Here is a 17692-nt window from a genome sequence, read left to right on the forward strand (position 1 = left end):
TAAAGCAAGCGTCCATCGTTTCCTCAGCCAAAAATGCTAAAGCATTTTTGTTTTGGGGAAACTATTACAAATATATGGCTACATTTAACCCCTTGCTGATCCGAACAGTATCTGTTCTTGCTCATATTTAAATATTGGGCCTTTATTTAGGCCAAGCAATACTGGAGCAAGCCGTTTTGCCCTCTGCATAGCATATAAGCAAAGAAGCAAAGAATAGACATGTTGATAGGTGACATTGATAGGTTTCCTATTGTTCTGAACCGTCAGTAATACACTATCTACATTAACAACTGTTAAGTCTATTCACTGACAGCCACGGACTGCCTGGTCAAAACGTAACATGCGATGTGCACAATATGATGAGGTCTGCCACTAGACTACCGGTCAAATGTTTGGAATCACTTTATTACTAATTGTTATTTTGTTCAAGAATAACGTATACAGTGTACACCGAAAGGTGCAGTACTATGCAAAAGTCACAGACCACCCTTCACTTATTTCAAGGCAAAACAGCCATCAAGTACGAGTTCTTCATTTTTCAGCATCAGAAGCATTTATGTAACAGAAAATTACACAGAAGCTTCAACAACTAAATACAGTACCAGTTTTCAGTATTCATTGTGTCCACTCTTTACCTTTATCACCTCCCTGCTTTTCAGTAGACTTGCTTTGAGTTTTTCAAAGAAATCTGCAGGGATATTTTTCCACACCAAAGTTCAGTCTTAGAAGTTGGTTGCATTTTCTACCTTTAATAATCCAAGTAATCCCAAAAACATTCGGTGATGTTGAGGTCTGGACTCTGGAGTGGTCAGCCCATTGTTCTGAGAACAGCAGCAGCTTCTTTGAAATAGTTGCAATTATTTTGTCTATTCTCTTTTCTCAGTAACAACTTCTTGACAGCTACACATTCTTTACTCACTGGCTGTTTTGACTGGAAATGAAAGAAACGAAGGGTGGTTTCTGACTTTTACACAGTAGGGGAACGCAGGGAACAACCTAACACAGGGCACAAATTAACACAGACTATTGACGTTGTTAAAGAAGGTCAAGCAGCATGTGCTTCGGGCCACATCACCACATTTCCTCACAGCCAGTGATACTTAGTCTCCGTACTACAGGGATAGCTGTTACACAGTGTTACAACGAAGCCGTCTTTATTAAACAAAGACAAATAAAGTAAATTGGGTCTTTTTGTTTCATATGTCCAGACAGAGTTTAAAATGAAAGAGAGAAAACATCTGAAAAGGGATTTTCTTCTACTTTATTAGTATCTTTCAGATGTTAGCATTTTAATGGTTTTAAGCAAGTATATTAATGAAATTACCATTAACAGCTGGTAAACCTGCAGTTATTCAGAAACAATGTTCCATATTTTACTAATGTGGTGTTTTTTATTTGCTGACCTACAGTGGACAAAAAATAAATCTGTCATTGTTTGACACACAGTCTCATTGTCAGTTTTCATCATTTCATTATCAGTCGATCTGTCTGTCTTATAGACAGATGATATATAATGCAGTACAATTGGAAAACATTTGTTTCTTAAAACTCAACATTATATTGAATTAACTTTGTTTGCAGTGATTTATCAGACTTCTCTAGCAGGTGTTAAACTGACCCCTCTGTCTGTTACAGTGAACCCACCCATGGGCAAAACTGGAACATTATACTTCCCTGTCATTTTGGGGAAGAAATTATGTTCAAGTGTTCATTTGTAGCAAATAAAATATGATTATTCCATCTTAAATATTTTTTAAAGTTATTCATCAAATACCAAAATGTGTTAGGTTGTGCCCTACTGTACTGTACTGTTAGGTTCTCCCCTATTTCATGTTTAATTAAAAACAATACTTAAAGATAGTTTAAAATAAAAAAAAACAATTTTAGTATGTATTATAGTAACTTTTTCTCAAGTTATGTGCCTTTGAAATAGAAGGCATTATTGAAGATCTACAGCTTTCTCGGTCATTTTATAATCATCTACAGCTGGACACATAAATATTTCTGAATTTTCTGTTACTAATTTGAAATTTATGGTGTTGTAGAGTGCTGGCGTCATATTAAAATCATTTAAAGCAGTCATCTACAGCCAGAACTGGTTTTAAAGGCATGAAAACAGTGATTCCAAACCTTTGAACGGTAGCTGTACATTTAGCAGTGTGAGTTTCAGTTCTGCAACCATTACGAGTGAAAAGGAAAAGCACGGACTGGTGTAGTGCCAAAAAGGCCGCTGCCCAGCGTCCTGCTCACTGCTGGACAGTGAGCTCAGTTCACTTGCTCGCTCGGCAGCTTCTCACGTTATCACGCAGACGCTCTCTCTCTCCCAGCGCAGTCTCGCTGTAACCCTGGGAATGTGAAGGTGTGGAGGAGTTGCTCTCTTCTCCAGCTGCTCTGGTGAGTGTGTGAGTGTGTGTGGGTGTGTTTATGAGTCGTCTGATCATCCCAGAGTAGAGCATGAGCACATTAGCGTCCTCTCTTCAACAGGCTGGAACAGAAAGAGAAACAGAGAAAGAGCTGTTCAGTTAGCAATGAAAGACCCAGTTCAGCAAAATCAAATCTACAGTTTTCAAGGTCTTAAGTGTTGCTCTGGAGCTGTAAGGCCAATGTAGCTAACAAGTAATAGAAGCTTATACTCTCCAATTAGTATCACGGAGGCTGCATGCCTAAATCTTCACACACTTACAGTACTGTGCCAAAGTCAGAGACCACACTTCATGTATTTAATTTCCATACTGCAAAAAATGGTGTCTTGTCAAGTGAAATTATATTCAATCTAGTCTAATTTAAGTTCATTTCTAATAATAATTTGAGAATGATGTAACTTTATTATATGATAATTAAACATATTTCTACACTTTTACTTCTAATTCAACTTCAAATTTACAAGTCAAATTATCTCCCTTTTATGGCTTGTTGTAAGAAATATACTTGAAACAAGCTAAACTATCTGCCAGTATAGTGAGATCATTTGATTCACTAAAATCATACAATGAGCCTGCAACAATACCAAAATATCACATATATATATATATATATATATTTTTTTTTTATTTTTTATTTATTTTTGCTGGACTTTTTCGACAGAGACTCTTATTTTTAATTTTTTTTTAAGTTGTTTAGGCTTCTGTGTAAATTTCTGTTGAATATATTTTGTTCTGCTTTTTCTCTCAAATGAATTTCCTTGTACACAACAGGTGGTCTCTGACTTCTGCACAGTACTGTAATGATTAAACTTGCGTTAATGACCAGGTACGTATGTTTTTACATTAGCCTTGCAGCTCAACTGCAAAACTCTGGACATCAAACATATCTGATCACTTGGGGTTACAGGGAAAATATCATCTTAATGCTTAAATTAGATTTTTGTCCAAAACTACTAAGGTACAGATCATGATTATGCGAGACCCCCAGGCACAAGAGTCTTTGGAGGCCCACGCCAAAAAATAAATAAATACATTTATTTATAATAATAAAAATAAAATGTATAATAAAATATATATGATTTCTAGATTTTTGTATAAGATTTGAATCAAGATTTCTGCTTTTTTGGTTTCGAGTCGTAACGCAAACACTGAAGCAGTCTTACTTATTTGGAAGGGTAAACAATAACATTCCATTTGTATGACAATAACAATATCCATGAGCTAATAACAGTATAAAAAAGTAATATTATATTTATTTCTTTCATTTAGTCATACATATACAATGGGCACTGGATCCAATGGCCTGGTCGGTAATCTATCACTGATTATATTACATGCATTGGTAGCATTAAACAGTACTAATATTACAAAGGGTATTAAGGTATTTAAATCTATATTGGGTAAAGCATTTAAGAATTACTGCCCTTCCGTATGTAGATGACCATAGATAACTGTAGAAATTAGTATAAGCTGTAAGAGATGGTATTCCCTGTGCTTCGTGATTTAGGCTCAGTGTTTTGTTTCTTGCTTTATTTGGTTTATTTAGATTAATTCTGATTTTTTAGGCTGCTTTAGTGACACTTCCTGTAAATAGCACACCTAGAATCAAATCTAGACCTTTTGTTAGCTCTGCATTAAATAACGGTGCGGCGACACACAAGCAGGCTGAAAAACAACTGTCCCCTGAAACGAGGAACAATGTTATGATTCCTGTGTGATTCACTCAACAGAGGTGTGCACACAAAATTTTTTGCATTATATTCCATTATTCTATTGCATTATATTCCATTATTCTATTGTATTATATTCCATTATTCTATTGTATTATATTCCATTATTCTATTGTATTATATTCCATTATTCTATGGTATTATTTTCCATTATTCTATGGTATTATATTCCATTATTCTATTGCATTATATTCCATTTTTCTATTACATTATATTCCATTAATGCTGAAATTCTGCACTTTAATCTAACTGTTACTGTTTTATTTCAGATCCAATGTGGTGGAGTGCAGTGCCAAAAATGAACTGCAATTGTAAAACCTTCTCATTATGTAAAATGTTCTCTTCACACTCCTCATTTACAGACATGGTTAACTGATAAACAATCCACTGAAAAGTTCTTCAAGGAACCAACAGTGGTTCTACAGTCTGGGCACTTTTTTATGGGTGTACTTACAGACTGACATCTCTGAATACATACATCCATATATTACTTCCAAGAGACCAGTCAAAGCCCTTTCTCTTTTAGTGTGAGAAATAGCAGCGCCATCTAGGGTTGATGCCTCAGCATAACTTTGCTACATAATATCCCTCAGAGTGCAAACCAGCTCTTGCATTACTGAGACCTAAAATCACACAAGCTGAGCAGAGCTTACCTGACGGTTTGAAGGCCATTAGTTGAACCACCTGAGGAGGAGGAGGATAAGAAGAAGAAGAGGAGAAGAAAAAGACCATAAGCATGAATATAAAGGAAAGCTGTGGGTTTATGCATGCAAACAGTATAACAGTCAAACTTTAAGTTTACCTGGTTTCCTGCAGCTGGTTTTAATGAGAAGTTTACAAAGCTGTCGGTTCCAAAACTTTCTAAGGAGAGATAAAGGTGAGGCGAAGGAGAGACAGAAGCACAGAGATTACTTTTCAACCCTGCTGCATTTCTCATTCTGGAGATGCAGCTGGTAGTGCTGCCCTTTTGCAAACCCATTTCCGAAATAGCTTTATTTGGTTTATTCACTCCACAGCAAAATTAATGAAAAGTGAAAGCGCATGGAAAACTAAATCTTCTTTAAGTGCGTGTATGCAATGTGTTTTTTGACTCTCATAAGGGCTCAAACTGAGCCCTTATTATACTGTATTATATTTCTATAGTGCAAACCCCTGACACATATTTAAAAATACATTACATTATTAAAAATAAAGGTGCCCAGGGTTTTATGTATAAAGCCAAAGAATAACCACTTTTGGTGATTTATGACAGTGATGAAACTTATATAATGTACATTATACATATATAATGTAGAACCTTACTAGGTTCTTAGAACCTTTACATTATGTGGAGGTTCTTTAAAAAAGGTTCCTCATGCACATGTCATGGTCCACAGTTTTGCTCAACCCCAATTCACAAAGCATAGAGATATGACAAAATATGCACTGTCTGGGGTTCCCTCTGGACCAGTCTGAGTACCACTGCTCTCAAGAATCATCCACTGACAGATTTTTTAGGGAGTCCATTTGACACCTTTATTTTTATAGATAGGGTGCAATTTTTCACTGCATCAGTACGGCAGAAATAGTTTCACAGCACAAAGAATTACATGGATAAACATCTTTTCCTACAGTGTTACTTCCAGTTTTCAGGATTTTGAATAGTATTTGAATTTAATTTAATTTTTGGGGAAAATGACAGATCTTGTTGATTTTCTAAGTGAAATTAAACTGCACATCCTCTACAGAGAACACACTTACACAGGGCTAAAGAAGTGGCATTAATAATTGAATGTGCTAACATGTTCCTAACTGTGACAGCACTATCTGAAACACTTCTTTATGCTCTTATTAATAGCTATAAGATCAGGGCAGCTAGCAGATAAGATTAGAAAGCATACCGTTCTTAAAGATGAGTGAGCTGGACGTGGAGTTCGTGATGTGGCTGGAGCCACTGCTCTCTGGGCTCGAAGGGGTCGGCAAGCTATCTGCCCACGATGCACCGGCGGTCTTCTGTGATGGCAGAAAGCTGACTGGCTGAGAGCAATTCTGCAAGATCAGACCAAGACAATACAATAAAGTGAAAAGAAGGAAAACAGCACCTTCTATTTTTTGTTGTGACTGTAACCCCCCCTTTTTTAAATACCTTCCAGCTCTCTACAAATATCACCCTGGTATACAGTATTAATGGGGGATGCGCGGGGGGGTTTAGTAAGTAAAGTAAAAGTGTTTATGATGAATTTGGTCTTGTCCTGCGTTATTTTAAAACAGAAACTAATCAAAAAGTCACCTACATGGTCACCAAATAAGTGAACATAGTGCAGAATTTTCAAGCCATCCTTCAACAAATGTCAAACTATCTATCCTTAAATTGCTAAATGTTAAACATGTTAAATGTTAGTTACTAGTAGAGAGCACCTGGTTAGCATTAGCTTAGCTAGCATGATGATGGCTCTGCTAACCACAGAACAAGTTCAGTTATGGCTAAAACTACAACACCAAAGTTTAGATGACAATGTTGCGAATCTGAGGGAGTGAAGTCGAGCAACTGGGGCTGAAGACGAATTTAGATCTGCTCAGTAGTGTTTGGATCTGTAGATTGATCAGCTAACCTAGCTTTGGGCCATTATACTGCCCAAACCTAACCCAACCCAAGTCTGATGGGGCCTGACTGCTGTTTAGTTTCAGGTTGATTTTTCATGTATAACATCAGACTTTTGTAATGAGTGACGTAGTAAATTCATTTAAAGGGAATGGAACTGTTGAAAATGGAAACATTATGACCTGGTAAGAACAAATGCACACTGGTGATGTACAGTGCAATAGTATTTGAAGATATGTGACAGTATTTTGAGATATGATAGCATATCTAAATTTGGCAGTGTTATTTGGGCCTGGTTGGGTCGAGTCTAATGCTGCTTTTCCACAGGGCAGTGCACTACGATGCAGTTCTGAATCCACAATCATGAGTTTTGTTGTCATTTCCACTGACAGGTGAGCCGTGATGAATTCGGTTATCTTTCTTATGGTGCTACCAAGCGAACCCAGCCGGATTGTAGACGTGGAGCTAGTAATGGTACAAACCACTGACTGATCACAGAGTCATCATGCAATGTCACTGCAGTCAGATGACCACCATTAAAAATCTGTGGATAGCCAAAATCTGTGACTCACATAAAAGCAAACGCAGAGTCAGTGTGCTAAATACCCTTGAAATTCAGAGGGACCCATTTGACCTGCTACTCCAGCGCTGACTGGCTGCTAACTCACCTGCCATAGCAGTGCTACAAAATGTTTGGTTTACGTATTCTTCTTTTGGAAACACTCTTTAATTGTTTGGTAATGCGGCCTCCAACACACTGATTGAGATCTTACACATCTCCTTTTTTGTCTTTGTTTTGCAAAATTATGAACAATTCACTCTTTCCACCAGTCTCCTGGGAAAGTTTTCAGGTTTACAAATATGCTATGGCATATTGTGAAATGTTTCAGAGGTATGCTGGGCATAGTTACAGGTGCTAGGCTATGAAGAGCCAACTGGGTGAACCAACTGGCTACAGCCCTACTATCAGGTAGACCACTGTCTATAATAATGTCATAATATGTTTATTTCAGGGATCCCTGAATTTTGATTCTGAGACATTCAGTGGGCCCAAGAGGTTAATTAGGATGTCCTGGACCTCCCAGGACCCCCTATATTTCACACCTTGTTCAGAGTAAAAGGTAAATCAGAACTTGAAGCTCCTCCATTGTTGCTGCTGTTGTTTGTGTTTCCTGTTAACACTAGATTCAAGTGAGAAATCATGTGACCCTACAAACTAAAGAGAACTCTGCCCACCTTCAGAGTACAGGGTACAGTTCTGGGTTTGGATTTGTTACCGTACCACGCTGTACCGTTCTGCTGTACCGTTCTGCTGTACCCTAAAAGTAGCAGGTACAGGTTGGGTTTGGGCTTCAGTTTCATACCTGTGCAGACCTCTAGTGTATGTAAGTGTGTGCATTTTTTCCTCACAGTAAAAGACAGTGCTTTCCTCTTCTCCTGAATCCTCTTTATGGCGTTCTGCACCTGTCGGTCAAAAGCACATTTAGTCCTGACGCAGCACATTCTGAATGTAACGTCTACACGACTGGAACACAATGAGTCGTTGTATTACTATTAGCAGTAGTTACTGTTACTGTTATTGCATACCTCACTGTTGTAAACAGCATACACCAGAAATATGTACAAGCCCTGTAGAGAGAAAACAACAGTTAATGCACATTATGACGTAAAATTTATAATAAATAATACATTTAATAAATAAGCAAAAGCAAAAAATTGAATGGCATTTAATTAGTGACAAATGTAAATAATGACGCATTTTAAACTGCACTGGCCCAACAGTTGTGTGCAGCTTAAAAATGTAAAAAAAAACAGTTTCTCAGAGTGGAATCACTCCAGCCACAACACTTTCACACACACGTTTCCTTTTTTTGAAGAGGCTGAAACAGATTCTTCTTTCTTCACAGATCCAAACCCATCTTCGCCGCCCCCAGAGCAGCCGTCACTACATGCTGCATCAGTGATAGATTAGTGGCGGCTAATTATATCAGCGTGGCTTCCTTCCAAATGCGGAACCGACTCATGAGCCTCCCACTCCCTCTATATCTCTCGCCCCTCTCTCTATCTCTCCCCTCAGCACACACACCATAAATCTAAATTAACAAGCCCTGCGCGGGGTCAATCAACGGCCAGACTCGCTGCGTGAAAGAGAGAGAGAGGGAGTGAGAGAGAGAGAGAGAGAGAGAGAGAGAGAGAGAGAAGAGAGTAGAGAGTGTGAGACTGAAAGAGAGAAAAGTAAAAAGAGAGATTGAGGAGGAAGGGTTGAGGAGGAAGGGAGAGAGATGAGGATGAAAAAGAAGGAGGAAAGGATCAAAAAGAGAGAGTTAGTTTTAAGCAACATTTTATTTGAGTTATGACTTTTATCAGGGCACTAATGAGCAAATCTAGTTGGGGTCATCCTCAAAGGTCCTGCTGATCTTTTCCTCTCTCTGAGTACATAAAGACACAGTATATTCTATAGGCTTATCCAAAGGAAGCAAGCACTGCTTTTATAAAAAGAAAATAATAACTCCACAATTATTACTGTCAGACTGTAAAACCTACACACACTGCAGATTCATACCGGATTAAAATCACTCCACAATTATTACTGTCAGACTGTAAAACTACACACACTGCTGATTCATACTGGATTAAAATCACTCCACAACTATTACTGTCAGACTGTAAAACTACACACACTGCAGATTCATACTGGATTAAAATCACTCCACAATTATTACCGTCAGACTGTAAAACTACACACACTGCAGATTCATACTGGATTAAAATCACTCCACAATTATTACCGTCAGACTGTAAAACTACACACACTGCAGATTCATACTGGGTTGCTGATGCTCATTACTGTATGCCTGTTTAAGTCGCAAAGTCAATGCACAAAGGGTAATGGACGACAGTAGAACATGAAGGGTACTCCGGTAGTGTGCTCGAAAATTGTCTGAATGTAGGCTGCATTTCGCTGCTTTTTTGAAGGGTTCATCTGATTTTAACAGCCTTTGATGATGTAGTGGTCTAGAAATGCAGCCCACCTGCACCACTGCCTAACTACTGGAATGTAGCCAATATGTGTGATGGTTACCTGAAAGGCATTGAGTGCAATGAACAGGTAGGCCAAAACCACAGAGAGATGCACCAGAATTCCACACAGCCAGGTGAGGCCCAGGACAGGTAACAAGATCAACACAGGCCGCGTTGCTGCCCTGAAAACACACACACACACACACACACACACACACAGAAACACACACACACACACACACACAAAAATTCTCAGACCACTTAAAAAATCATATTTACAGTTATTTATCTGGGCATTAGATGTTTACAACACAAAAACAGAGCTTGACCATTTCCAAAGCTCTCCTCGAGGACATTCAGTATTTACAGTCACCATCCAATGCCTAGTTTACCTAATTAAGCCTTCGTTAAATCAGATGTGCTTTTAATGGAATTATTATTATTTTTATAATAGCTTTGTTTTATGTGTAACTATTCTCGGAATCTTTGCCTGTGTTTTCACAGGCAAATCACACTTACTGCTCTGACAGTTTTAGAGTTTTCTCTATTTTTTTGCAGCACATCGCAGAAAATAACAAAAGTCAATCTGTTCAGGCCTAAACTGGCTGTTCACAGCAGCTGGAGCCTCCTGAGCCCCACGATCAACTCCAGTGGTATGTTCAAGGCCACAGGCTGTCGTTTGGCTGTATGTTGCATATGCTTTTCAAGCTATTCTTTCCATTTGATTGTGGAAGGGTGCCTACAGCGCTTATGGGAATCAACCATTATGCAGGGAGGTGGAAACAATGTGCGTGTCACAGCAAAGCTCCGACAACGTGATGGAATACGGACAATATGGACAGCAATGAAAATGAAAAATATAGCTTTCTTCAAAAAGCACCGACATTTCAGATTTCAATGTAAATGTAAAATGATGGTGTAACTGTTCGTTCAAATAAACATCTACAGTCTCCAACGTCAAAAAGTTCCTGATTTGACTGATGAAAGAGAAGTGTTAACATCAACGATATCTCAGTCTTGAGTGGTGTGCCAATAAATGTAGCAATTATGAGAAGATCAGAAGTGAAGAATAAGCAGAGAGGAAGATGGCGTACACTCATGTTGGAGGCGTGAAGGAGAATGGAAGGTTTGATTGTCTGCGCTATTTGCAGAGACGGAAAGTAGGTAGCTGCATTTATTCACTTACTTTGTACTTATGGGATGCAAAATCTTGATGGATTGGTGCTTCTCAGATCATAATACTTTCAATTATATTCAAGTACATTTACTTTTCACTCAGTTACATTCAGGGTCATTTCTGAATGCTTGGGGGCCCTAAGCAATGTTCGACCCACCTCTGTCATTCTTTTGCATGCAAGAATAGAAATACAATGAGGGATGATTTCATTCTGACCTGAAAAGATGTAATAAGCATGGATACAAACAGGTAAGGGGTAAAAAAGGTGAGAACATTGTGTGGATAAAACACCCACGGACCACCCTTCGTCAGCCCAGTGTGAGATCAAACACACTTAGACTTTCAAAAGCAAGAAATACGTTTGTTTTGTTTGTCACAAAACCCAACATGTTGGGAGTGGACATCTTCACATTTCTCTACCACATCAGCTTAGAAAAACTGTGGGCTACATAGTCGTCAGCTAGTTAAAGCTAACTACCTACCTAGCTAAGCCAGCTATGTAGACCATATGTTGAATCTTACCTTCAACTCATGATGTCCAAATCTGTTTATCAGATTACACATAAATATATAGTTAGCCTTTCAAGCATACCTACGTTCCCAGGTGTGCCAAGTACCGTCCCCCAGGCCCCGATGACAGCAACGAGAGGCAGGGCCCAAATCCTGAACACCGCTGAGGGACGTGAGTGATGGTGGGAGGAGGACATCAGCCGCCAGAGAGGGGACGCCGACGACAGTAATGACGGGCATCAGAGGCATGGAGGCGGGACATGAGCCTTCCCGTCACTGCCCCCGCTCTGCATTTTGGCCGCCTGCCTCGAAACGTAAAGTGTCTAGCGGCCTTAATACAGAACAAGAGTTCTAGGTGGCAGAGTTCGGGACTCATGTCCCTGCCTTCGTGCCTCTCGTGGCCGTTGTTGTCATCATCCTCTCTCTGGCGGCCGACATCCTCCTACCGCTGTCACTTGTGTCCATCAGTGGTGTTCAGGATTCGGGCGCCGCCTTCGGGCCGGCTCTCACAGCTGTCATCGGGGCCCAATGACAGGATCCTGCGTTCTTAAGGCTCTGTTTTCCTTCAAGTTTTATATGATTCATCACACCTCAACATTATGAAAGGGTTACTAAGGTCATGCTTAGCGTTAAGATGCCAGGAAAGGCCATACCTCAAAACACCACTGTGGCAGCTAACTAACACGTTTTTGATCTGTTTTAAAGCACAGTACGGTATACTATGGCTACTAAGGGCCAGGCTAGTCCTGGGCTAGTAATGTTTTGCAATGTTGTTAATATTCTGAACATCATGAGAAACCAAAACATTCGAATCCTGCCTGGCAGTCTACTGAACCAGAGGGGGCATCACTAGCCACATTTACATGCAGCCTAATAATCCGTCAATAACACGATTAATAGCTCAATCAGAATAGAACACGTCCATGTATACACCTCAGTCAGAAAAGTCTAGTCTGATTGAGGCCATTCAGAACACAACTTCTATCCGATTGAACGAGGTGAGTAATCCTGTAAATAATCCGTTAAATAGAAGAATAATAACCGTCAAACGCCTGTATCTGATTACATTTCAAATCAGAACGTTTAAGCCTGTTCTGATCATGTGTGTCGCACCGTAGCGAAACGTTTATAACCCTCAAGTTGGCAGGGAGCAGAAACTGGTCTGCAGAGGAGACGAAGTTTATGCTCTGATCTTTAAAAGACAACGGTGGGACGGACGTCCAGCTTAGTGTCTCAGAACACGACGTCTTCCTCTCGGCCTTCTTTAATAAGGACATGTGAAGGACGTTTACCTGACACGAGTGCACCAGATGAAAACTGCTCCTCGCCTCACTCTGACTGGACTCACGTGAAGCTTGTTGTCATAGTAACGTCTACACAAAGTGGTTCTCTACAAACGTGCGTGTGATTACTTGTAGTGTACATGTAAACGAGGATTTTCCATCAGATTGTTGTAGAGTGAGCATAAAAACACCTCCGTCTTAATCTATAATGAGAATGTATTAATTCGACTGGCAAAAATCTTTGCATGTAAACAGCCAGTAAGATAATCAATTTAGAAGCAGTTTGTAACACAGTTTCACTTATTGCTAAACATCCAAAATCTGATTATGTACATTTGTAAGTTTACCAGAGGTATCGACGTTAGTCCTGTTGTCATGCTGAGGAACTGTGATTGAGGAAACATGGTGCTGAACTGTTTCCGAGAAAAGTTTAATCAGGGAACAAAGCTGTACACAGTCGTACGTAACAGTCTGACTGCCCCTGGTCAAACGACTGTTTCTCATTTCTTACAAGTGAGAATGAGTTAATTATCCTCTGTAGAGAATGCACCTCTGCATTTTTAATTATTATTTATATTTATTTATTTTCCCAGTATGTTAAACCTAGCAAAATATAAAAATTGCGCTCTAAAATTTGATGAAAAATGCCGTATGTAAGTGTGCTGTCTGTAGAATGTGTGTTCACTCATTTTCATTTTGACTGGGGGTGTTATATAGAGATGTTTCCAAAATCCAAGATTGCAAAGAGGGAACACAAAGTTAGGGGAACATTAGGCCCTGGTAACTATTTCATAAATGGTCATGGAGTGAAAAAAACAGCCATGGGAACATAGAAATGACCGGTGCTGAAGGATTTGGTGAAATATCTAATTGCAATTTTTCTAATATTGCGACTGCAATTTAAACTGTGATTATTATCTCTAAGGTGTGAAGTTCTGAACCCTGAATGTAGTGCGCATCAAGTTGTGGTTGTAATGTAACAACACATGGAGGTTTGGTTGGCTCTAATTTGTCTAATTTATCTACAGGCAGTTCACAAGCTCTGTGTTATTAGGTCAAAATTCCCCATTTAAAACTTAAGACAACACTTTTGATGACACAGGCTTTAATAAAAAAATTGCAGGTCTTGCGATTTAAAAATTGCACTGCTAAATTGCGATTTCGATGTAAAAACGATTAGCCTTTCAGCCTTAGCAATGACCCTGTCATTGTAACCTGGCAATTAGCTGGGTGTAATCTCTGCAGTCTAGTCCAACTAGCTATAGCAGCTCCCTAAACTTCAGCTAAATAAGGAGTTCCACCACCTTTCACATTCCAATTTAAGCCCTGAGTCAGATGGTGAACGAGAGAGTTTGACCCTCACCAGGTCAGGTCCAGAGTGTGGGGTTTGGAAGCCGAGCTGGGCGCCAGCATTTTCGCCCGACGACGCGCGCTAGACACGGTCACCATGACGACACGACACAACACCACAGTGTTGACCTGAGAACAGACAGTTCGAGCAGACATGAACCCCAAAACACGCACAGCATGTCTCAACCTCAGCACATAAACACACAGTCATATCACACTTACCGCCAGCACGAACAGAACCGGCCCCACAAAAGCCCAAATAATATCAGACTCCGTGTTCAGCCAGCAGTGCTGCTCTGCCTTGTACTTGTTCAGAGAGACCGTCAAGGTTACAGCAACAATGAAAAGAGGCAAGCCTGCGACAGAGAGACAGAACAAACACACTCATTATTCACTATTCCCACACAGAAGTCCAGTGTTTTAGTGTTTTTCAACATTACAAAACCGAACAGTGAAGCGTGGTACATGCACACACACATACAGGCATATGTAAAAAGTTTGCGCACCCCTGATCAAATGACACGCTTTGTTAATTGAAGTGAAACTTAACACACCTCTACACACATCTGCACATTTTAATTTAACATTTTGGAAAAAAAAAACAAAATATGGCCTGTGCACAAGTTACGGAACATTTTATATTATAATTTATTTTCATTCTAAAATGTTAAACCCTGGAAAACATGACATTACACAGAATCAAAGTATATATTTAAATAATGCATAGATATTTGCTGCTGTACAAAAGTTTAATATCACTTGTTACATTAAAAATGACGTGTTTTTTATACAGTAATAATACAGTGGAGATTGTTGTGTAGTACAATGTAGATCTGAAAATTATAAACTGGACACCAATGGATTTTACATGCTTTATGCAATATTTGAAAGATGCTGAGTTATTATATACTGTAAATTCAGCTCTGTGATGATCTATTTACAAAGTTTCTGTCAAGTAATCTACCGGAAGATTTGAACACCAGTATGCAAAGTGCCGGCGCCCCTGGTCAAATGACATGCTTTATTGATTTTCTAAGTGAAAGTCAGTGAACACATCCTGTACAGAGACACATTTCTACACATTTTAATGCATGATTGTTGTTTATGTGCTGAATTGAACATATTGAGAAAAAAACATAAAATGTGGTTTGTGCAAAATTATAGCACATTTAATACATTATATGTAAAATTGTATATAATGTGTAAAATTGAGCTAATTAATCGAAATTGGGTACAGAAAAATGCCATATAGAAGTGTGTTCACTGTTGAAGAGTGTTAACCTATTTGCACTTACAAAATCAACAGAGCATGTAATTTGACAGAGGGTAGTGCTGTCCAAAGAAAACTGCATATCTCCATTTTTGTTGATTTTATTCTTCTACATCATTTCAATGCACCAGCTCTCCTTTACGTTGTGTGAAAAATTCATGATGAATGGACCAATAGAAATGCTCTAAGATCACTTGGAATAAAACCTCTTTACATTGACTTGTCCTCTCCTCTAAATTTACTATTTTGGAGATACTTGTTTTTCTTTGGACAGCGACGATATGACTGCATAGCCTATAGTGAATACACACACATTACCCCAGCCTAGAGCGTAGTAGAATCTCATCCTCCGGTCCTCGCTGATGTTGACGGAGACTACTTTACTCCAGAGCAGCAGCCCCTCCACCAGCATCCAGCAGAAAGAGGACAAGAAGAAGAGGTGGAGGAGAGCCGTCACCAGCAAACACAGCTCCTACACAACACACACCAGCGCACCTTTACTCAGACATCAGTGTGCATCATCACTGTCATAACAAACCCCTCAGCTCCCTTTACAAGCAAAAAAAAAGTACTTAAAGTTATTAACTTTACTTTTGTAAAGAGTAGTTCTGTGTCATTTCATCATGAAAAGTTCATACAATGTATAAAATAAATATAAAATAGTACTGACTGTTTCAGTAATGACAATTTTAGCTCATTTTGAGCATAACTGAAAAACGCTAACCAGTATGTGATCAGGTTTGTTATAGTTTTGAAATTTTAATTAGTTTCTATTTTTATTTATTTTTCCTTTTTTGTTTCTGATTTCTGTTTAGTTTCAGTTATAAAAGTGTAATAATGTTAGTTTGGATTTTATTTAGTTTCAGTTTCAGTTTTACTTTTTAGTATTACACTGTTAGAAATAAAGGTTCTGTTCAGGTCCATTTTTTGTTCATCAAGGTACAAACAATGTAAATGTTCCCTCAAAGGTACAACAGTGGATTTAAGGTCCGATTGTGAACCTTAAATAGGTTTTTCCCAGTGGAAAAGTACATATTTGTACCTTTTCACAACCAAATGTTTTAAAACAGAACAATAAAATAAAAAGCCTGGAGACGAGACGGGGTGTGTGGAGTCAACACAACTTAGAAAATATAATTTCAATGGATTTTGAGTGTATGATGAGCATTGTGATAGCAGGTATTTGATAAAAGAATAAAATTAACACAACAGTAGACTGACCTCAGATCCAGCTTTCCTGAAAAAACTGCTGAACTAAATCCATTTAAAAAACGTTTTTTCTAAAAGTTTTTTTTCTCAGTAATTCTCTTTCATTTTAGACAGTTTTGCAGTGGACATTATAGTTGCGATTTAGTTTTCATGTTTTTGAAAACTAGTTTTCATTTTTATTACAGTCAGTAACCTTCTGTTAGTTTCATTTCAATCTTAATAATCCTGTACCTGACTAGCAAACACAGCTTTGAACTGTTGTACACACATAAAATCATAATATATTTCATTAAAACCCAAAAATGTTTACTTAATTCCTGCAAATATGGGTTTCGGCAGTGACAATTCTTAATGTTTCACACTGACTTTCAGACTTTGGGACACATTTAGTTCAAAACAATGACATCTAACTGCTCACCATTTGGCCATGAGGGGCAGGGATGTAGCCACATTTCCTGCTCTAAATTACAGGGGTGTGGCTAAAATAAGGCTCCGCCTATGGACTAAAATTCTGTTTTTCAGTACTGACATGAAAATGTAGGACAGCATTTCTTGAGTTGGAAGTTGAAATTTAGGGGTTGGGGTTTGGGATAGATGATAAAATGATGATTTTGAATTGATTTAGCGTATTACTATCTTAGTTAAAGCCTTGAGTTTGAATAGATCGTAACATAATCCCTGTAAATATCTAAAGTCTTAACTGGATTTTTTTTTGTTTCTTTTACTGTGGGATTGCAGTTTGAACTAATTTGGTATGGTCCACAAACATGAGATGGGATATATGTAATTTACTTGCTAGACTGTGCTACACTGTGTAGCAGTGCTATCAAAAAAATACGAAATATATACAGTATAAATAGGGACAAAGAGTCAGTCAGTGTTTGCAGTTAAGAGTTCTGATGGCCTGGGGGAAGAGAGCAATACAACCCCAACCAGCTGGCCATCTGGCACACTACATACAGCATTTGCAGGCAAAAAAACAGACCCAAACCTCAATTTATAGAAAATAATCACAATTTCAATGTTTTTTTAGAAAAATCACAATTAGAAAATTTCACCAAATCGTTCAGCACCACAACAAAACATGACATCATTTTTTTATTTTGATATGACAGCGACAACACGCATGACTGAATGA

The 17692-nt window shown here is 38.5% G+C and overlaps 1 protein-coding gene across 1 annotated transcript in view; it reads right to left on the bottom strand.

Moving 5' to 3' along the window:
- Positions 1–1848: 1848 nt before the first annotated feature.
- Positions 1849–17692, bottom strand: part of adgrd2 (adhesion G protein-coupled receptor D2) — a 55327-nt gene continuing 39483 nt past the window's right edge. Inside the window, 10 exon segments of the mRNA XM_036579700.1 lie at positions 1849–2485; positions 4807–4837; positions 4956–5014; positions 6034–6181; positions 8145–8198; positions 8322–8363; positions 9817–9937; positions 14089–14204; positions 14298–14431; positions 15664–15817. Coding sequence (XP_036435593.1) covers positions 2478–2485; positions 4807–4837; positions 4956–5014; positions 6034–6181; positions 8145–8198; positions 8322–8363; positions 9817–9937; positions 14089–14204; positions 14298–14431; positions 15664–15817 — 867 coding nt within the window. The 3' untranslated portion in view covers positions 1849–2477.

This window comes from Colossoma macropomum, unplaced genomic scaffold (assembly GCF_904425465.1).
Source record: "Colossoma macropomum unplaced genomic scaffold, Colossoma_macropomum, whole genome shotgun sequence".
Classification (NCBI taxonomy): domain Eukaryota; kingdom Metazoa; phylum Chordata; class Actinopteri; order Characiformes; family Serrasalmidae; genus Colossoma; species Colossoma macropomum.